The following is a 23,462-nucleotide window of genomic DNA, read 5'->3' on the forward strand; positions in this document are numbered from 1 at the left end:
CTCCTGACTGTTGTAAATAAAAAAAATGACTCCTGAGTCGACTCGCTTGTTAAAAATACAAGCATTGAAAGAAATATGTGTGTCAGTTTGTGTCTGTAGCGGGTTTGTGATCGCACTACAGATGGACCGGGAATGACAAGTCACTTTCACATGCTGGGAGGCATTTCTGCTCCATGAGTGGTCCATCTGTCGCACTTTTATCCACCAGACAAGCTCACAGAGAAGAAATAAAGGCCATATTATTGTATCCAGAGCATGTGGCAAAGGAAGAGTTACATGTCGGCCACTGAAAGGCCCTGGAGGAGGTTCAGCTCTGCGAAACACCGAAATTAACTGAGATTTTTGTTCATTTGGAGCACAAGACACAAACACATGATCAAGTTTGGGATTTCAGCGCTTCTTTTGGGCTCGTCTTATGTGGAATTATTGACTTTACTGATCGATGAAGTACGGTGGCCCAGAGGTGCAACAGCCCAAAAAATTACCCACTATAAGAAGAAAAAGACAACAGCCCAAAAAATTACCCACTATAAGAAAAAAAGACAACAGCCCAAAAAATTATCCACTATAAGAAAAAACCAAACAGCCCAATAAATTATCCACTAAAAGAAAAAAAAAAGACAACAACCCAAAAAATTATCCACTATAAGAAAAAAAGACAACACCCCCAAAAATTATCCACTATAAGAAAACAAAGACAACAGCCCAAAAAATTATCCACTGTAAAAAAAAAAAGAGAACAGCCCCCAAAAATTATCCACTGTAAGAAAAAAAAGACAACAGCCCAAAAAATTATCCACTAAAAGAAAAAAAAGACAATAGCCCAAAAAACTATCGACTATAAGAAAAAAAAAAAAAGAACAGCCCAAAAAAAATCCACTATAAGAAAAAAAAGAGATCAGCCCAATAAATTATCCACTATAAGAAAAAAAAAAAGACAACAGCCCAAAAAGTTATCCACTATAAGAAAAAAAAAAAAAGAAAACAGCCCAAAAAAATTATCCACTGTAACAAAAAAAAAAAAAAAAAAAAAAAAAAAAAAAGACAAGAGCCCCAAAAATTAGCCACTATATATTTTCAAAATAACTCTATTTTCAGTGCACTGACCTCCACTTCCGGTGGCTTATTTCCTTAGCATTAGCCACATTAGCTCAAGGCCTTAAAAATTTTCAGCCTACGCTTTTATTTTTTGTGGTGGCCTTCATTTTAAAGCAAGAGACCTTTAGGGTAAACAGCGCCCCCTTAATTGAAAAGGTGGATAATGTTTTTTTTTTCTTATAGTGGATAATTTTTTGGGCTGTTCTCTTTTTTTCTTACATGGATAATTTTTTGGGCTGTTTCCTTTTTTTCTTACATGGATAATTTTTTGGGGCTGTTTCCTTTTTTTCTTATATGAATAATTTTTTGGGGCTGTTTCCTTTTTTTCTTACATGGATAATTTTTTGGGCTGTTTCCTTTTTTTCTTACATGGATAATTTTTTGGGGCTGTTTCCTTTTTTTCTTATATGAATAATTTTTTTGGGCTGTTTTCTTTTTTTCTTACATGGATAATTTTTTGGGCTGTTTCCTTTTTTTCTTATATGGATCTTTTTTTTTGGGCTGTTTGCCCCTCTGGGCCACCGTAATGAAGCCTCTGGTGGGAAATTACTAAAGAACAGGTGACTGGAAATCAGGTTACTGTAACTGTACTCTGATCACTGCAGGGTGTTATGTTAAAACTCTTAAAGAGAACAACTACTTTTGTCCATTTGCTTTAAAAAAACAAAAAAACAGAGGTTTGATTGACAGCTGAAATGACCAACAGCTGTCAAGAATCTCTCACATGCATCTCTTTTGCTCAGAATCGACATGGAAGCCCCATGTAACTGATATTTTAGCTTCACTTTCCTATAGTGATGTATGAAGAGCGAGGTGCAGGATGAGGATGTGCATTTTCAACTCATTTATTTTCCTAATTTCTGCCGACTGTAGCTTTAAATCTGCCGCTGCTCGTCTTGCCCTGAACACTCATGTAAAACAGACTCAACAGCCACGTTTCCATTCAATTGTCAAGTCAATTTGAGGCAAACTTTGGAAATGTTGCAAAAAAAAAAAAAGGGAAAAATAGAAAATGCAAATTAGGAACATTTCCATGAAATGGTTTGGATCAAATACATGAGGCTGAATAGTGTCAACAGGAGGTGGAGATAAAGGCTGGAACAAAAACAGTAGAGGAAGTAGAGCTACTGCTGCTGTTTTCCATCATAAATGACTGTGCTGTTGTTTTAAGGATGAGACCATGGAATAACTTGGTCTCCTGCTTTACTTTATTACAAAATTACCTGCAACAAATGGAGCTGGTGATTTATGAGTTGCATTATATTTGCTGAATGCATGTAAACTGCTGACTGCACCGGTTTGAGGAGAAGCAGCTGAGTTACATGTTCACTACGTCATAATTTATGTGAAACAAAAAAAAAAAGTCTTAGGCACATGTGAAAACTTTGAGCGCATAGAGAGTTGCAGAATTCAGTCAGTTTTTCCAAAGTCTGCAGTTTCCATAAACCTCCTCTAATGCACCTATAAACATGGTACCACGCACCTCAGAGCAGAACTAACAGATATTCTAAATCTTTTATTCCTTCAGCTATCACACTTTTAAACTCTGACAGCAGCCATTTTAGTCATTTTATATGAGATTTTTTTTTTTATGTTAACAGAACCAATATGGTCTTTTAGTCTTTTAGTCTGCATTGGTATTTATTGATTATTTATTGTTGATTATTTAAATCGGCTAAAATTTCCTTAGGGGGTCAAATGAGTGGCCATTTTTGTCAAAAAAAAAAAGTTGTCAGAAATGCATAGAACTGTGTTGAAATAATGCTAATCCATTTGTGCACAGACTACTGAGATTATTTGACAGTGGAAGCTCTATTTTCATAAATATTGGATTTGGAATAGCACATGTATGTGAAAACTTTTGCTGGTGGACGGATGTGACATTACCCATGATGCTCTGGTCAGTACCAGTACTTTATTAGTAATAAACTTATAGACTTACTATTGCTAATTATCCTCTTATTCATAAATGTTCGTATTGTGGATCTAAAACAATAACAGCTGACACAAAAACACTAAATGTGTCAGTGGACGGATGTGACATGGTTGTTGTGGATCCCATCATACTGATGCTCTGCAGACATGTCAGCGTTTACACTAATGATCCCTGTGCAAAAACTAGGATCACAATTATTTATTGTATAGTTTATCATCAGACTAAAGAGGAAATAACAATATAGAATTGTTATTTCTTTATAAAAATGCTTATTATCAGAAAACTGTTGATTTAAAAAGTGACGTGTGACATTCTTAATGTATGTATTGGTGGAACATAAGCAGGATGGATCAGCACCATACTCCAGATTGAACCTGTACAAATAAAACATGTGATATGTAGGAGAGAATCTTGTAAGAAAAACTGGGGAATCTAAAAGAATAGAATATTTGTTTTTCAGGTAAATTCAGTTCAAATATAACTTGGCCATTTGTGACATGAAAATATAGCATTAATTGTGCTGAAATTGCACATTTTTGAGCTGAAAACATAGTTCATATGAGCATCAACATGTTGAACAGAACTGAAATCCTGTCCATTTGCAGAACTTACATTTATTCCCAACACAAAGTTCCTTTGGAGATTCACTTATATTGATTTCTTATGCACAAAGACAGAAATAAGACCTCGAAGCAAATTTTAGCCGAAATGCATTATTCGTAGTTGCTTTCAATGATCTTGTATTTGTGCGCTAATTTATTTATTTATGTTTATCACACTGCACTTTGGATGTGGGCTGATGTCTGTGGTAAGCTGCAAATGAGTTGCCCATATGGGATAAATAAAGTTTTCTGAATCTGAATGTTGTAGAAGCACAGCTACTGAGGTTAAATAAAGGTTAATAAAGCAGAATTGTTGGGTGTTTGTGCCCAGACCACATGCTATTACTAACACGTAGGCTCCTGCTGCTCCTGTGTCTCATCACTCTCTTCCTTTCTCTGCCTTACGTCTTCTTTCCTTTCCTTTCCTTTCCTCCCCCAGCGCTGCTCTCCCTCCATGTGTTCCGGCATTCCATCCCCTGACCTCACACTGACAGCTGACTTCCTCATGCCTGCCCACCCTCCGTGTCCCTCCTGTTTATCTCACCCCTGTCTGTGTTGCGAGGAGCAGAGCTGTGTTTATCTCTTGGTCCCTCCTCTTCATCCATCCCCTCTCTGGCGCTGGAACACTCTGGAGTCTTGCCCTAAGCCTGCCTAGCGACTGGCGGCTCACAACTGGAGCAAGAGGGGGAAAATCCCCAAGGTTAACTTCCATCGACTTAACAAGACAACCTCACCCTGTCCATGAGTTTTCCAAAGCAGATGGCCAGCACACACTGATGAAAACATCCATGGCATCAATAATAAATCAAAAAGCTGCCGGGGGGGGGGAATGAATGCTGCGAGGTGATTGGCCGATGCTGTGACGCCTGGGAGCAAAGAAAATGTGTGGATTCCAACAGAAAGGTAAAAGGAAACACATGTATCCCTGTCTGACACTTAGAGCGTCTGTAACTCATCAGTTCTGTCTCAGCAGGAAACGGCGGTTAACGGCCTGGCGTCCTGCTGAACCTCCCCATCCACATACGTACACACACACACACACACACACACACACCTGAGCATGTACGTGAAGCGGCTGCTGTCCTACCTTTAGAGGAGGAGGAGCTCATCTGACGCTTGTTTAGGGCCCGAAGACCTTGTAAGGGAATGTCGCCGCCCTCCAGGACGCTCTTGTAAACATGGCGGTCGCATTCTGGAGGCGCTGGCTCGCCCGTCGAAGATCCTCGGTCCTTCTCCACCTCGCTGTGTCCGGACTGGCTTGAGGAGCTAAAAGGGTGTAAGAATAAATGAAGGAGTTAACGAATGAATGTTTTATTTCGTAAATATAAACAGAACAATACAACCACTAACAACAAATGCCCGAAGCAAATTACATTGAGTTGAGTTTATTTATTTGTCATTGTAACCGGCCACTTCCACTTATTTATTTATTTACTTATTTACTTACTAATGCACTTGCACTTTTTTAAAGTATTTCCTGCTGCTGTGGTGTCGTTTTATGTATTGTGTTTTTAATCATTTGTATTTTTTTTTATACATTGTGCCTACACTGAAGGAGAGCTACACTTTATTTCATTGTAAATTGTTTTTACAATGACAAATAAATAAACTTAACTCAACTCAACAAATGCCCAAAGCAAATTAACATCATAAAACAACCAAAAATGTATACTATTATACAAAAGAAATACCTGATGCAATTTTAGTGTTATTTACATGTCTGAAAAGGAATAGGAACTTATTTATTCCCACCTCTTTAGTACAATTTAAACACACAAACTGTATCAATCTACAGTATATTAACCTCTTACTGCCTAGATTTATTTAAAATGATAGAAAATATAAGTTATTTGTGTTGTTACTATGATGCAGATCCGTAATTAAGTGAAGACTGTTCATATGAATATTGCATAAACAATAACTATGATGCAAAATAGTGACATTGGGGATTATTGTCATAATAGTAATAACACTAATTTTCCAACCTCAGGTATGTAGATAATTTTACTGATGCTTCTATTGATCATTTATACCAGTCAACAATCTAAACCAAACAAAAAACTAACCAAAACTCTGTAGAATGTCATGAAAGTAATAACAGTGTCACGAAAGAGGTCATTGGAGTTGGTCCATGAACGTCAGGGATCAAAGACAAGCAGGAAACATATGTACATTCACAGAGGGTTGAACACCTCATTACATAAACAGTGGAATACTGAGACGAACCCATGACAATAGTCTACAAAGGGGTTAATACTGCATGTATATATGTCAATATCAGTCAATATTATAAGTATCATTTCTATAATTCTACATCATAATCCACTACATATGTGCTAAATGTAAACCCATATAAGTGTAACATACAACTGGCTGAAATTTATAAATATGTAACATTTTTCTTACAATTTATACTATTTATGATTATCTCAATTACGTTTTTTAATATAATCAACAACTATATTAGCTTATATGAATACAATATATAACACTTACATGCATTCCACTACATATTAGCTACTTCATTCTATTAAACTTTAATGTTCTGCCCCAATATTCACCAGTGTCATCAGAGTTAACCCTGTAAAGCCTGAACCATTAAATCATTGACAGAAAATTCCAGTTCTTTGAAACTGGAGCCTTTATTGGTCCTTCTGAACAACCAAAAAATATGTTTTTTTCAAATATCAATTTCCATGTATGAGTTTTAATTTTGTATCACTAGTGCCATTGTACGATAGCATGAGAGGCTAAAATCGCCCAGAATACCTCACAACATTTGAATACGGACATAAAATTGTGCCTAGTAGATAGTCAGGTAATGTTTCTATTCATTTGAAGAGTTTGGCGGTGATCGGGCCTATGAAGGCTGAGGAAAATCCGTACAAACGCCCTCCCGTGCTGCAACATCGATCGGATGGACAACGTGCATTATATAGTAGGATATTTGATACATCTCGTCTCAATGCTCAAATATTATTATTTTGAACAAACAAAAACATAATATAATACAAACATGTCTAACAAATTGGTAATTCCTTTTCAAAATTGGCAAAGTTCTGCCTCCTAATGATCTTGTAGTGCCACTGGAAAGGCCCATGGTGAACTTATTCCTCTCCCCTGGTGGATTATCTGTGTATTGCATGTATCTAATTGTATACATCAGGTTTTCGAGACAAAAAATATCACACTGATCATGTAGAGCAGCGATGTCTAACTCATTTTCGTTCACGGGCCATATTTAGCCCAATTTGATCTCAAGCGGGCCAGGCCAGTAAAATAATGACTTAATAACCTATAAATAATGACAAATCCAAGGTTTTTTAAAAAAAATTATTTTAGTACAAAAAACCCCCAATTACATTATGAAAATATTTACATTTTACAAAAAAGATGTGAATAACCTGAAAAAACAGAAATTTCATTTGAAAAATTAGTGCAATTTTAACAATATTATGCCTCGACTTATTATTTATACATGTAGATTACACACAGTGTTACATAAACATTTGGTAACAGGAAGAATATTGTTAAAATTTTGGAGTTTGGAACTAAAATTTGAACAATTTCGACAATATTCCATCTCTTATTATTAACACAACTACAGATCACAGCGGATCTATAAATGCACAAAACATTTAGTAACAGGCAGAATATTGTTCAAATTGCACATTTCAGGTTGTTCATATTTGTTTTTATTTATGTATTTATTTGCATTTTATTGTGAAAGAATAGGTTTGTAAATGTTAATATTTTCACAGTGTCATTTTCTTTTTTTCACTTGTTGTTGTCATTATTTATGAGTTATTGTTTTGTTATTTTTACTGTAGATCACATTGGTCTGTATGTGCAACCTGAACCAAAACGATTTGGACAACCTGGACTGTTCAGGTGTTTTTTTGCACTTTCATCCCACCGGCCAGATTGGATGGTTTGGCAGGCCAGATTTGGCCCCCGGGCCACATGTTCGACACCTGTGATGTAGAGGGCTTCAAAACTCACGTATCAAATATGATACGTTCGGTGTTACAGGCTTAACATCCCTTCACCTCTTTAGCGAGAGTTCCTTGAGCATTTTTTTTAAGTGTTTAATGTTAACACATTCTTTCACCTCCTTCCACTATGAAAAAACCCCAGACAGCTTATAAAACATTCGGAGGAGCTGTGTTCCATGTTTTTATGATAAACAGGGGCACCTAAATTGGGTAATGAACTGTCATATGGTTCCTATTTAGTATATCTTGAGGTAATTCCTGTCTTTGCAGACTTGTGGGAGACAAAATAATGGAAGACAGAAAATGAGCAAAGTTGAGAAAGTTTGGAGGCTGATGCTTGGAGGAGGCATCGGCTACCGCACATATCTTGGCATTCCAGAGCGGCCAGCAGGACAGATTTCTATAAATATTCCCTGAACATTCCCACATGGTGCATCGGCCCGTGACATGCACCTGTACGAGCGACTCTCAGGTTTACTCTGTTTCACATGCTGCTCATGTGTTACTCATGCAGCGTCTCTATTTATACAGATAAACACGGCCATTAAAATGACAGAGGTGAAACGAACAGCTCCGTAAAACCGTTTCCCCCCGGTGTTGGCAGACACAAACAGATCCAAAATGTGCTTTACATCTGCGTTGTTTCCATAGCTGACTTTTACAAGCTTGCACAAATGTATGGATACATTACTCCCCTTGTTCGCTACCTCAACAAGAAGCTCTTTCATAGCTGTTAGGAAAAAAATAAGCGAACTGCTGACTCTGGAGGGCTATTAAAATCAGGCTAGTTCTGGGTTATTTTTAAGAATTCACAGAAACGGTACAAAGGATATATCCAGTAAGGTATTGGCACCGGCCTTCTTTGATATACAGGCTATTTTTAACACGTTACTTGGATTGTCTGAGAGTATTTGAGTTTTTGTAACATTTCAGCAGCTTATAATCAATATTTAGTATTCATTTAGTAGTCATTTACAGCAGAATTTTGCAAAAAAGTTCACTTGGATTTCAGGTTTAGCAGAATCTTTAAAAAATATGAAGCATTTTTCTCATATTTCTTGCACGAAAAGGTAAAAAACTAAAAACTATTCAACAGATTACTACAGGTGCTATCCAGATAAAGTCTAAAATCTAAAGAGAAATCCGAAATAATTCACTGACAAAACTAAAAAAAAAAGCCTCATTTTACTGTTTTCCATTTTACAATGAAATATATGATTTTACAAGAAACTTCTCCAGTTTCAAAGCGACCCCAAGGAAAAAAATGACCTCCCGCTCTAAACATATGTGTCTTTGAAGGAAGTCAGTTTATGACTTGAGGTTTCCACCGAGCGTCCCCCCTTCCCTCCAAATTAGCAGAAAATTAAAGGATGAAAAGCCGGATTAAAAGACATGACATGATGACGGCTGCAGACGGAAACAGGGAAGGGAAACTTTCTGTTTTCCTTGGGCTGTATTACCAGACAGTCATAAGGCTGGCTCTGAAAATTCTTTGCATTTTATTACACAAACAAAAATAGAAGATGTAAATCTCATCAGACAAAAACAAAAAGGATCAAAGGCTTGTGAGGCTGCGTTTTTTTGAACCCTGCATCCTCTCCATAATCCCACTGCTGCTGCTGCTCATACTTCCAGTACACGCACTCATTCAGAAGAAGATAACAGTTTTTAAGTTATGCAGCAGCTGGCCGGCTATTGTCAGAGTTCCCTCGATCCCTGTGACATCCAGGTTGGTGTCTTTAAATAAATCGCCACATAGCAGCACCGTCTTCCCACTACGACCATAACCCAGCGCCTTTTACAAACAACCTGAAACCCAGACACAGGACACACTGTTCTGGTGGCTCTTTTTTGCCTTATTAATAGGATCTCCTCAGGAAGCAGGAGACCCAGCGCTGTAGGCGGGCGAGCTGCGCAGGGTGGGGAGATCTCACACTGACATTTATCCCCGTAACATGCCTCAAATAGTCGTCAACGCACTGGTGGGTGTCAGCAAGACTGGAAACAATGGTATTGTAAGGAGAAACAGAGGTATGGACTTACTATTGCTGCAGGTCGGAGGCTGTTTCCAGGGGGCTGAAAGAGGGGGCACTCTGCAACAAACCAAACAAAGAAGTCATTGATAGATCCACAGGAAGGTCTCCTCCGGCTAGAACAGAAGCGGGAGCATTAGCTGTGGCTGGGTGGTGTCGTTTTGGGCCGTTGTGTGCTGGCTGCTCTGGGTTCAGTTCGGGCTCACTGGGGTTCTTCTCAGTGTCTCCAGACTGGGCTTGGCATGGACGAGTAAGCGTGTGTTTTGGCCTGCATGCAAGTTGGAGAAAACAAGCGGCAGAGAGGAGGAGGAGGAGGAGGTGGAGGAGAGAGGAGGAGGGTGGGGGGTAGTGGGCGTGCATCGGTCAGGGGGGCGCCCATGCGGGGAGGGGGCTGTCACAGGCTCAGCCAATGGGCTCGGGCCGCCCAGCGAAGCCGTCTCTTTTGTCTGGTATTGAGTCACTCTCATTACCACTGGAGCAGACCGGGGGGACAATTAACCAGCTGGTGGTGCGAGCAGGCCGAATTACACACACATACACACACACCTACGGACACACAAAGCGCACACGGACAGGACACACTTAGAGAGGTGTAAAAGAGACACAAACGCTCAAAGTAGAGAACACAGTCAAACATGTTCATCACACTGGTCAACAACAAATTTATTGTTTAAGTTTTTTGAGCTGATTTAGGATCATTTTGGTGTGCTGAATCCAAAAATCACATTCATTTTGCTCAATCAGGTCAGCTTTCTGAACTATGCTACATATTGGCTTTTTAACATTTTTGCTTACATTTATGGGCATTTTCACATCATATGATACAAAATTCTTTCATATTTCTTGCAATAAACGAGTTCTGAAGATTTGACTTTTGCCAATTTATGATTAATGTTTTTTTAATATTACAGGTGAATGAAATGGCTTCGACTAGAAGATCTTGCAAAAATAAACCTGACGTATTCTGCTACATCTGCAGTGAATACACCATTGTACCTAACAAGTTTCATGAAGTGTGCTTACCAATCTTATTTTGGTATTAAACTTGGTGACCAAGATAAAGTTTGGGCGCCACACTCGGTGCATGCAAGTCATGTACCGAGTATCTGCGTCAGTGGACCAAAGGCAAGAAGAGTTCTCTGAAGTTTGGAATTCCCATGATTTGGAGGGAGCCAACAAACCATGTCACCGACTGCTACTTCTGTGCTACTGATGTGACTGGAATTAACAGAAAGAACCAAAGCAGCCTCAATTCAATTTACATGTACTTACCTTTATCAATATCTATTATTCAATTTACAGGAATTAAAGTTTGTAACACTTAATAAATACCTCCTGTTAGAAAATGATTTTTTTTCTCTTAAAACCTATTTTGGGTGAGAACTATATAAAAAATCAACTGATAAAGTCACAAAAATTTTATCAATTTTGTGAGAAGATCAAATTTTTCAAAATCAAATTAGCAAAAAAACCTGACCTGATTGAGAAAAACAGATGTCATTTTTGGATTTAGCGGTGCAAAATGGTCCTAATTCAGTTGAAAAAACCTAGACAACTTGCAAAACACATTATTTTTGTAACCCAGTGTATACAAACAGATCATTACGGCGCTGTTAAAAAGACAAAGTGCAGCGGTATAGAACAGGGAAGACACTAATTGCGGTGATGCTTTACTTTAAAGTGCACACATTCAACACTAACTAGTTGCTTATTAGCGTAGCCGTAATTACAGCTGCACAGTTTGGGCAAAAAAGTCCAACTGCAACTATTGTGGACTATGTTGAAATATGAGTCTATTATTATGAAAACACAAAGATTACAGATCGTATTGAAGTGTTTCATCTCAAATCTACAAATGTAAAATAATCTTCTGCAAATGCAAATGCAAATGCAAATGCAAAAAAAAAAAAAAAATTGTCAATACGATAAGAAAAAGTTGATCGAGGGTAGATTTGATAAAAATTTGAAGCAGGAAAAAAGCCAGAAGATGATTAACCTCTTTACTGGAAACCCTACTGCACTAAAGGGTTAAACAGCTGCACATTCTAACTGAAATTAACATAAAGGTAAAGGTGTGACTTCAATGTTTATATATCTTCCTTTTACCTTCTGGACATAAAATATTATAGACATGGATATTTATTTGATAATATCTCTAGTATTTGTTATGTTCCTGTTGATTCTAGTTGTTTATTTGGCCTAAAAAAAAAAAAAATCCACCATAATGTATTTGCACATTATCCACATATGCAGTACTGTGCATAGTTTGGACTGTGTGCTACATGTCTTTTTTATATTTTAATTATTGGCTGCAGGTACGAGAATACATTTCACTGTGCATTGCACTATGTATAACTGAATGTGACAAATAAACTTATCTTATAAATCTGAACTAAACTAAACTGAACTAAACTAAACTAAACTGAACTAAAGTAAACTAAACTAAACTGAATTTAACTAAACTAAACTGAACTGAACTAAACTGAATGAACTAAACTAAATTGAACGACCTAAACTAAACTGAATTGAACTGAACTAAACTAAACTAAACTAAACTGAACTGAACTGAACTAAACTAAACTAAATTAAATTACACTAAACTAAACTGAACTGAACTAAATTGAACAAACTAAACTAAACTAAACTGAATTGAACTAAGCTAAACTGAACTAAACTAAACTGAACTAAATAAACTAAACTAAACCAAACTGAACTGAACCTAACTAAACTAAACTGAACTAACCTACCCTAAACTAAACACAACTGAGCTAAACTAAACTAAACTAAACTGAACTAAACTAACTGATCTAAACTCAACTCAACTCAACTGAACTAAACTAAACTGAACTAAACTAACTGATCTAGACTAAACTAAACAAAACTAAACTCAACTCAACTGAATTGAACTAAACTAAACTAAACTAAACTAAACTAAAGTAAAGTAAAGTAAAGTAAACTAAACTGAACTAAACTAAAGTGAACTAAACTAAACTGAACTACACTAAACTAAAATAAAATAAACTGAACTGAACTAAACTAAACTAAACTAAACTAAAGTAAACTAAACTAAACTGAACTAAACTAAACTACACTAAAGTAAAGTAAACTAAACTAAAGTGAACTAAACTAAACTAAAGTGAACTAAACTAAACTGAACCACACTAAACTAAAATAAACTAAACTGAACTGAACTAAACTAAACTAAACTAAACTAAAGTGAACTAAACTAAACTAAACTAAAGTGAACTAAACTAAACTAAACTAAACTAAACTGAACTACACTAAACTAAAATAAACTAAACTGAACTGAACCAAACTAAACTAAACTAAACTAAACTAAACTAAACTAAACTAAAGTAAACTAAACTAAACTAAACTAAAGTAAACTAAAGTAAAGTAAAGTAAAGTAAAGTAAACTAAACTAAACTAAACTAAAGTGAACTAAACTAAACTAAACTAAACTAAAGTGAACTAAACTAAACTGAACTACACTAAACTAAAATAAACTAAACTGAACTGAACCAAACTAAACTAAACTAAACTAAACTAAAGTAAAGTAAAGTAAAGTAAAGTAAAGTAAAGTAAAGTAAACTAAACTAAACTAAACTAAACTAAACTAAACTAAACTAAACTAAAGGTTCCACTTAAACAGCAGAAACACTAGCCCAGTATGTGATGTGAAAGGGAACATCATCTACTTTCTGTATTTACCATCTGACTGAAACACAATCTAACATCAGGTCAAACGTGGATCAGATGTAACCTTAACCCTAAACTGGGGTCACTAGTGCTGGATATGAAAGAGGTTAATCAGCCAACACCATCATCTCAATCCTTCTACCTGCAAAAAACAATATACAGTCACGGAAAAAATTATTAGACCATCAAAAGTCATCAAAAACAATGGTTATGCAATCCAGTCCTAACTCCTGTGTGTGTCATGTGACTAAAACAGACAGAAAAGAAAACATGGAATGTCTAAAAGCACTGTTTTTGGATATTGATGTAAGAACTGAAGTGATTTTGGTTTTTATCAAGAAAACATGTTAAATGGACAGATATCAGCTCTGAAATTAAACTACTATGAGCTATTCTTGTTGTTATCATTATATTTGTCCAAACAAATGTACCTTTAGTTGTACCAGGCATTAAAACGAACAAGAAATTGAAGAAAACAAGGGGTGGTCTAATCATTTTTTCTGTGACTGTAGATATATAGATAGACTTTATATAGAACATAAATGGGCAAAAGAAATTCCAGATTTAAAAGGACAATCCAATATATGGAAATAAATCAACCCCCCCCAAAAAACAAACCCAAATATCACACAAATGTATAAATATTTCATTGTGGCTCTTTATTTGACTGAAGTCATCCTGCATTTTAGTGATTTTATTTTATTTATTTATTTATTTATTTATTTTTTGTGGATCCATATTAATAAATAAAGTAAATAAACACTAGATACAGTCATGGAAAAAATTATTAGACCATCAAAAGTCATCAAAAACAATGGTTATGCAATCTAGTACTCACTCCTGTGTGTGTCATGTGACTAAAACAGACAAAAGAAAACATGGAACATAAAAGCACTGTTTTTGTCAGTACAATGACATAGATATTGATGTAAGAACTGAAGTGATTTTGGTTATTATCAAGAAAACATGGAAAATGGATAGATATCAGCTCTGAAATTAAACTACTATGAGCTATTTTTGTTGTTATCATTATATTTGTCCAAACAAATGGACCTTTAGTTGGACCAGGCATTAAAATGAACAAGAAATTAAAGAAAACAAGGGGTGGTCTAATCATTTTTTCCGCGACTGTATTTCATATATATCAGACTGGATTTAATACAGTGACAAATACATATGTGTGGATATTAGAACTTTACTAAACCAATGAACAGAATGTTGGACGTGGACTTCTGCACAGGACTGTACATTAACCCTTTCATGCACAAATTATGAGAACTTTAATCAAATTTTTTTCCTGAGTGTTTTATTCCTCTTTAGGCATGAAAAAAACAATGCGATGGAAAATTTTCTTCTGAAAAATAAATTACAAAAATAAAATAAATAAAATAAAAATAATTAAAAAAAAAAAAAAAAAACAAAACATAAAAAAAATAATAACGAAAAAAAATTCTTATGAGCGAATTTTTCATGAAGTTACAAAAATGTCCACCCAGCTGGACAGCACACGTTTAATTTTTGACGCACAAAAACATGTATTTACTGAGAAATTGTGTAAAAACTGTGGGGAGGGCTTGTGATTCTGGGGGTTTATGCTCAGGAGAGATCTACATAATGTTACCAATTCATGCCAGAAAAGATATGTAGTGTCTTAAAACTTTAATAAAGATATGCGTAAAAAAAAAGAAAAAAGAAAAAAGAAAAGAACAACCAAATCCATGAATATACAGGAGAACAGCTGTAGAATAGCTGTCCATTGGAGTGACCACTATGCATGAAAGGGTTAATAATACACAGCTTTGGAAATAATTATTAAATCAGTGGTGAAAAGCAACTGTTCCCTTGACCTTGAAAGCCTTCAGAGTTTGCAAATATGATCAAAAAGACACAAAAAAAGTTGACTTTTCAGAATTAATGAATAAACAATCAGCATTTGTGGAGTATTGGGTTCTGAGATCTACATTTTTGTCTAATTTTGGACGCATGTTATTATGACGTTTAGAAAAAAACTCAAAGAAAACATTAATTCAGTCTGAAGTGATGAAGTATTCTTGTTTCATACATTCTGCACACCTTTATAAAGTGTATTTTTGTCTTATTTGGGTTAATATGGTATCTTTTCTGTGTAAAAGTACATAAATCAGTCCAGAGCAGTTCTTTCTGTTTCTTATGCGTAGCTCTGAGACATTTATCTGCTCTGCTAACTCTGAAAACCCTGGAGTAACATATTGATTCAGAATGTCTGATGTAGAAAAACCACGAGTAGAATATCAAAAAGTCATGTTGACGGGCTCTTAGATTGAATTCCTGCAGAAAATCCCATTATTACCAAAGCTGCAGATGTGATTCAACCATTATTATTATTTTTTTTTTTGTAAAAACTTAAAATAGATACAGAAAAGGTGAATATTTTCCCTCAGAACTGAAGCGGCAAATGATAAAAATGATGAAAAGGTCAGTGACATTGTGCTATAAATACTCTGTGTAGGTGTTTTATCCAAATGAAGTGTTTGATTCAGGTACAAAAACATACTTTCAGACTGTTCCGCTGCTATTCATTTACACATAATATTGTACATATGCTGCATTCAACTGTGCAAACTGTCTTTACATTTGTTTTTTTTTTTTACATTTGTTGTCCATATTCTTATGTGTGTTTTATATTGTGTGGTTACATGATGTTTATACTGTCTTCATTAAATATATTTCAGTATTTAAGGTGAAAATAGCATTTTGTGTACATATAATGACAATAAACAGTAGTCGCTTTTTCATTGACCCTCAAATTGCATGAATATAACTTCTGCATAAAAATTTACCTAATTTTGCCAAAATTCTCATTTTTTGCGCTGGCAAACGGTGGTTTTCAATACTTTTTAACATCAGACTAGTATAGGTTTTTTTTTTAAATTTTTTATCACAGATTTTATTATGTGCATTATTTATTTGTGGATATGTATATATTTTTATACTGAATATTTTATTGTGTGGCTTTTCTTTTTTTTTTGAGACCAATGCATTGTCCTTTAGTTTTTGCATTACATCTATAACAAATAAAGAATTGGAATTAAAATGAGTCATATTTTGCTAAACCCACTTTTCTTAGTCTGTGGTTCATTTATTTGTGTATTTGGACCAGAATAGTTCATACAGTTTGGATTTGAACCCTCCAGGTGCTGCAAAGTTATCTTTATATTCATTTTGGCAAAAATCGAGTGGATTTCTGCAACCTATTTTAATTCCTTCTGAAACGTTTTATAACTAGTTACGTCACAACATTTGCATATATAAGGTCAGGACTTCTGACGAACATTTCCCCAAGTACGACATAAGTGTGTATCAGCAGCAGCGGTTGGAGTAAAAACTGAAAATATGTCCAACCTTCGAGCTGATTACCTAAAATGTTTCAGCTGTTGGTTGAATTAACGAACTCAAGTGGCTGAACGGGACAGAAGGCACAGTCAACAACCTGGAAGGGGCGGGGCCTGAAGTGGCTCATTTACATTTAAAGGGCCAGCGCTCAAAAACCGCTCAAAACGACCTTTTTTTCCACGTCATTACTCAGAAATACTGTTGAAGATGAACCTGTAGACTTTTAACAAAAAAAAGCACTAACACCCTGGCAATTTATAAAGAACTCTTTAAAATGGACTGAACTTACTCTCTGATGTATTTATTTATTTATTTGTTTTTTAGATCTGTATATTTTAAGTTTTTATTATCATTATTTGTCTAGTCTTCTTTGTGTCTCTAAGTCTTTGCATTGTTTTCATTTATTTGTTTAGATGCTTTTTCCTTTTGACATATTGATGTTTGTTCAAAATTTCTATGTTTTGTATACCTATATATTTTCAATAAAGTTGGCAAAAAAAAAAAAAAAAAAAAAAGGACCATTGGAGTTGAATTAATGAAGAATTCAGACCCAAACAGAGCATTTACAGTTTATGGAGACCACAGGGAAATGTTTGAAAATGCATAATTTAAATTAAAAAAGCAAAATATCACTCCTTCATGATAGCCTCCTGAGACCCAGCAATGCTTTTTAGTCCCCTGTAGAGGACAAAAGTTTGACAGTTTTACTTGAAAAATTCTGTCCATTGCAAAAGACATCCCATAAAAAAAAACAATAAATAAATAAAAATAATTTTAACCTCCTCAGACCCAGCTATGGGTTTTCTGTCCACATTTGTAGATAAGAGTTTCACAACTTTATACAAAAAAAAAAAAAAAAGGACCAATGGCCCTGTAGCTTACCGGCACTTCCTATGTCCTGTAACGGGGAAATTTTTAAAAATCGCACCAAATCCAGAATCAGAGCCGGATCCAAATAATTTCACTAAATTTTGTTGACATCATCATAAAGAAGCTGTATACCAAGTTTGAAGTCAATCAGAATTGTAGTTTCAGAGAAGAGGACGATTGAAAGTTTTGTAACGGATGACAGATGCCGCATGACGACAATAGCTAACAGCCTATCAGCCGGTAAGCTAAAAAGAAAAGAAAACTGTCCACCACAAAGGAAATTCCATAAAAATTTTAAAAACTGCATCTGAAAAAACTGTTGCATCATGATGTTTCCAATATAGGCACTGATTTAATAAAAAATGAAAAAAGCTTGTAGTTCGCTGACATTTCCTGGGTCTTAGGAGGTTAAAAATGTATCTGAAAAAACTGTTGCATCATGCAGTTTCCAATCAAGACAGTTGTTTAATGTAAAAAAAGCTAAAATTTTCACTTTCCTGGGTCTCAGGAGGATAGTATTGAGAAACTAGAAGCACTCGGAGAGCGCAGACCTCCGCCAAGGCAGACCAATGCCCTGGATTTGGATGAAAATTTCAGGAAATGTTGATACTGGCACAAGGAACAAATGATTCAATTTTGGTGGTGATCGGGGGTGGGGGGGCCATGGGGGCCCACTGGTCTGTGCTGTCTTTTCTAGAAAAGCACTTGTAGAGCACAGACCTCCGCCAAGGCAGATCAGTGGGCCCCCGTGCCCCCCCCACCCTCGATCACCACCAAAATTGAATCATTTGTTCCTTGTGCCAGTGTCAACATTTCCTGAAATTTTCATCCAAATCCGTCCATAACTTTTTGAGTTATCTTGCACACAGACAGACAGTCAGACAGACAAACCAACGCCGAAAAAAACATAACCTCCTTGGTGGAGGTAAAAAAACATGTTCATGCAGGATAAAGCTTTTATAAGTGCTTTATAATGAGCGATAAAGAGCCAAAACGTGCGCAAATAAGAAACTAATTAATGTTGAATGCATGCACCTAAATATAAAGCATGATCCTCATTGTGAGCATAAAGTGAAGCAGTGTTGCAGGACTGTCGGAGCGCACAGAGCTGTTATTTTGGAGCAGATATTCTATCCAGAACAGAGGTGGGGGGTCATTCAATGAGGTAGTGCCCGGTAGCATTTTGAATGGTTTAGAGCCAACTAATTTTAGCCCACTGTTTCTGTTGCTTTCCTCTTTTCAGACGTCACAGCAGGTAAAAATAACAGGCGTGACACGGGCACTATGAATAAAAGCCCAAGTGTTGTTTGCAAATACGATTGCACAATCCCCACGCCAGCCGTCCGTCCGTCCGTCCGTCTGTCCAGCCAGCCCGGCCCTGCTGCTAATACCACATCTACTTCCCCCCCGGCAGTGTTAAAGCCGCCGCTTCCCACACCGATGACCAGACAAGGAGCATTCTCAACAGCTCATTTGCCACAACATGCCTTTGCACTTAGTTGCCAGGGCAGGACGTTCATTAATAACCTTTCAGAATAAATGCCGATCTTTATAAGAGCAGAACATCAGGCTGGCAGGTCCATAGTCGGAGCTATTTATAAAGCCTAATGTTCCATGTCGACTCAGAGAAACATGCCGGTGTCATTGAATAATCTGTGACTCTTCCTCATATCGCCCGTTGGATCTGATCTCCAACAGGGGGAGAGGGAACTTTCCTGTGACACCCTACGGTAATTGGGCTTATACTCACCCAGCGTGAGTGGAAAGTAAACAGGAAACAAGCATGGAAGGCTTATCTGAACTCAAAGGACTGGAATCTTAATCTGGTTATTTACAAGATGCCCGATTAGTGTCACTTTATGAACTTTTGCCTCATGTGAAAGACTGCCACTGTTCGTTTTCGCACTAATCCTACGCCGGTTTCGCTGAAAAGCTGCACATTATTTAGACACGGTTCCTTCCAGGTCTGCAATTCAGGATTATTTCCACTATCGCGTAATGTTTTAGTGCAGGGGTGTCAAACTCATTTTAGTTCAGGGGCCATATTCAGCCCAATATGATCTCAAGTGGGCTGGATCAGTAACATAACAGTGAAAAAAGTAAAATTACATAACGATATGTTTACATCCACAACATTTTCCTTAAAAATCTGAATACCATGAACAACTTTAAATGTCTTCAGAAAAACCAAGTGCAATTTTAACAATATTCTGCCTCAGTTTATCAGTTTATGGTTTACACATGTGCATTACAACTTACATTACAATTACAAATACACAAAACATGTAGTAACTGGCAGAATATTGGTAAAATTGCATTTACTTCTCTTAAGACATTTCGGGTTATTCATATTTGTTCAGGTTATTCACATTTTTTGTATGAGGATAGTTTGTTGATATAAACATTTTCATGTAATTGTACTTTTTTACACTAAAACAAAGATATAGTCTGCAGTTTTCATTATTTATAGGTTATTATGATAATATTTAATGGTCTGACCTAACTGAGATGTAATTGTTCTGTATGTGGAACCTGAATTAAAATGATTTTGACACCACTGATTGTTAATCTCTTCAGTGTAATTTTTGCATTTCACAAATTCATCCTACAGGCTGGACTGGACCCTTTGGCGGGCCGGATTTGGCCCCCGGACCGCATGTTTGACACCTGTGTTTTAGTGAGTAAAGAGTCAGAAGATGGTGAAAAAAGCAGATGTTTGTTTTTCCAGAGCCTGAGATGGCATCTTATAATGTGTCATTTCGTTTGCAACTTAAAGATTATTCACTGTCATGAAGAGGAAAAGAAACTGTTTATGGATTTTTTTGAGACAATGTAACCCCCCCCACCCCGCCACCCCCTTTTTTTTTCTTATGTTTATGTCACCAGTTTAATTATTTTTATACAGACTATGCCATAGTATTCTTTTCATTGTATTGTTTGTCGGGTTTCATTGTTATTTGTTCTTAAAAATCTGCAAATATTAAATCTAATGGCGTATACCAGGGCTGTCAAACTCATTTTAGTTCAGTTCCACATTCAGCTAAATTGGATCTGCAGTGGGCCCAACCAGTAAAATATTAACATAATAACATATAAATGATGTCAACTTCAAACTTTTCTCTGTTTTAGAGCGAAAAAAGTAAATTTACATTATGAAAAGGTTTACATCTACAAACTATCCTTTCAAAAGATGTGAATAACATGAACAAACTGAAAAAATAAGTGTAATTTTAACAATATTCTGCCTCAGTTCATCATTTTACACATGTACATTCTAACTTACAGATCACAGTGGATCTACAAATACAGAAACATTTAGTAAAAGGCAGAATATTGATAAAATTGAAAAAAAAAATACTCTTAGGACATTTCAGGTTGTTCATATTTGTTCAGGTTATTCACATTTTTTGAGAAATTATACTTTGATTTGGTGTAAATACATGAAAATATTTACATTTACAAAGAGAAACATTTGGAGTTGTCATTATTTCTATGTTATTATGATAGTATTTTAGTGGTCCTGCCCACTTGAGATTGAATTGGTCTGAATGTGGAACCTAGGGCTGCACGATTTTGGCAAAAAAAAAAATCCCGATTTTTTCCTCTAAAAACTCGATTTTCAATTTTGATTTCGATTTTTGCGTAAAACTACAAAAGACAACAGAAGTCAGCATGTCGTTTTCGTGAGCAGCCAACAATGCAAGGCACTGCTCTGACCTCAAATCTGTGATGGTATCACGTGATGAACCCACAGAAGTTTATTTGTTCTTAATTAAATTTTTATTGAATGAAGTAGAGTATACACCCAATGTATACAACAAGAAAATAACACAAGTTTGCCAGGGGGAATACACTATAATACAATGTCCAAATCAGAGCAAATACTTATGTTTTTTATACCTTTTTTATACCAGCCTTTTTGTTTCCAGATTTATCGAACAGCTTTAAATAAAGTTCAACATCTTTCAAAAAATAAATAATATTTGGTTTTGTGTTACAGAACTTACATTTGTGAATGAAAAATTTAGCTAGTAAGAGGACTAAATTTATATATATATATATACATATACATATACATATATATATATATATATATATATATATATATATATATATATATATATATATATATATATATAATTTATTTATTTTATTTTATTTTATTTTTATTTTTTTTCCTCTGGGTATCTGGGCCCACAGAAGTGATACCAATGTAAGTCAGTGACAGGCATCAGTCGTGCGTGCGTGGACCACGTTCCACATGTGGTTCTATTTAAACTGGGGGATCCGTGCGTGGAACAGACCGACCCAGGACACACTGGAGGGATTCTGTCACTGGAGCTGGTGGATGTGTGTGGGCAGGGGGCTGTGTGGGCTCCTCTGCTGAGGCTGATGACCCCGAGACCTGGACCCAGTTCGGAAGAAGACAGTACGGTACGGATCCGGGACAACGTAAGATGAGTGATCCGCATGCAGTTCTATTTCAGTTGCGGGATCCGTGCGTGAAGCCACGGCTTACATTGCTGCAAGTACCGCGGGCTCATTCACAGATTTAACGTCCGGTCATTACACGGACTTCTGTGACAGACATCTGTCACTGAGAGGAGGAGGAGCCTACGGGAGCCCGTAAGTGCGCGGCCCGCAGGCACGAGACAGATGAAATCGATTTTACGATTTCCCGTTTTTAAAAATCGTCCTAATTAAAAAATCGTTGAAATTTCGATTTAAAATCGATTAATCGTGCAGCCCTAGTGGAACCTGAACTAAAAGGATTGTTAATATCTTAGCGTAATTTTTGCATTTCACAAATTCATCCAAAGGGCCGGACTGGACCCTTTGGCGGGCTGGATTTGGCCCCCGGGCCGCATGTTTGACACCTGTGGTGTATACAAACATGGTTAATGTTGACATCAGTGTGCCCTGGTATTTGTATGTACCTTTATTTCTCTTGTATACACTTCAATAAAAATATGAAAAAATAATGAATATATATTCACTGTCATAAAGAGGAAAATAAACCAGGAAATGTTCCACTTTAAGGGGCTGGAATCAGAGAGAACGGATTATTGATTATCAAAAAGATTCAGTGTGTGATATTTAGTGACATCTAGTGGTGAAGTTGTAGACTGCAACAGAGTGAATAACCCAGAACATCACACAAAGACTGAAAAAAAAAAAAAATAGAGGTGTTGGTTTTGTCTGTTCTGGCATTTTAGAAAAGGGAATATTAGCGTAGATATAGTAGGTGATGATAATCGTCATTAATGTTGATGTCACTGCTATAAACAGAAAACAAAGAAGAAAAAAGAGAGATGAAGATAGACAAATGAACATCCAACTTAAAATAAAGAATTATAACTATGTGGAATTTTCTATTTTTCTGGTATTGTTTTCCCTGTTAAGGCTAAAAATTCTGCTGGTACCACAGTTTATAAAACATCTTCTTCCTCTTTCATCAAAATATACGGCTCACATCTGTATAGGAAGAACAAGTTCAAGAAAAAGTACAAGTTCAAGTACAAGTACAAGTACAAGTACATGTGTTAAAGCATACTGACAGACTCCTTAGTTCAGTGTACTATAAAATGCATGAATGCCACATTTATGCACTTTGTCATTACAGGGCATTTATTCTATAATTTGTAGAGAAATTAATCTTAAAGTAACCTTAAATAGAAACCAGTAAGAGATAGTAAAAAATTCTAGGCAGATTTTCATCATTTTTTAGCTGTTATTTTCCCAACTGGAGCAAAAAATTCTGCTGATACTGACAGATTGTAAAATACCATCTTGATTTTTGTGGAATATACTTGGCTCACATCTCTTCAGAAAGTAATGATAATAATAATAATAATAA

At 35.9% G+C, this 23,462-nt stretch overlaps 1 protein-coding gene across 1 annotated transcript in view; it reads right to left on the minus strand.

The window, feature by feature from the left end:
* The window catches only part of sorbs1 (sorbin and SH3 domain containing 1), a 158,059-nt gene that overhangs the window by 41,904 nt on the left and 92,693 nt on the right, over nt 1-23,462 (minus strand). The window contains exons 15-16 of the mRNA XM_030156240.1: nt 9,675-9,724; nt 4,724-4,902 (exon numbers count right to left, since the gene is read on the minus strand). Of these exons, the coding sequence (XP_030012100.1) occupies nt 4,724-4,902; nt 9,675-9,724 (229 nt within the window). The remainder of the gene's footprint in view (nt 1-4,723; nt 4,903-9,674; nt 9,725-23,462) is intronic.

Source organism: Sphaeramia orbicularis, chromosome 15, assembly GCF_902148855.1.
Source record: "Sphaeramia orbicularis chromosome 15, fSphaOr1.1, whole genome shotgun sequence".
Taxonomy (NCBI): Eukaryota; Metazoa; Chordata; class Actinopteri; order Kurtiformes; family Apogonidae; genus Sphaeramia; species Sphaeramia orbicularis.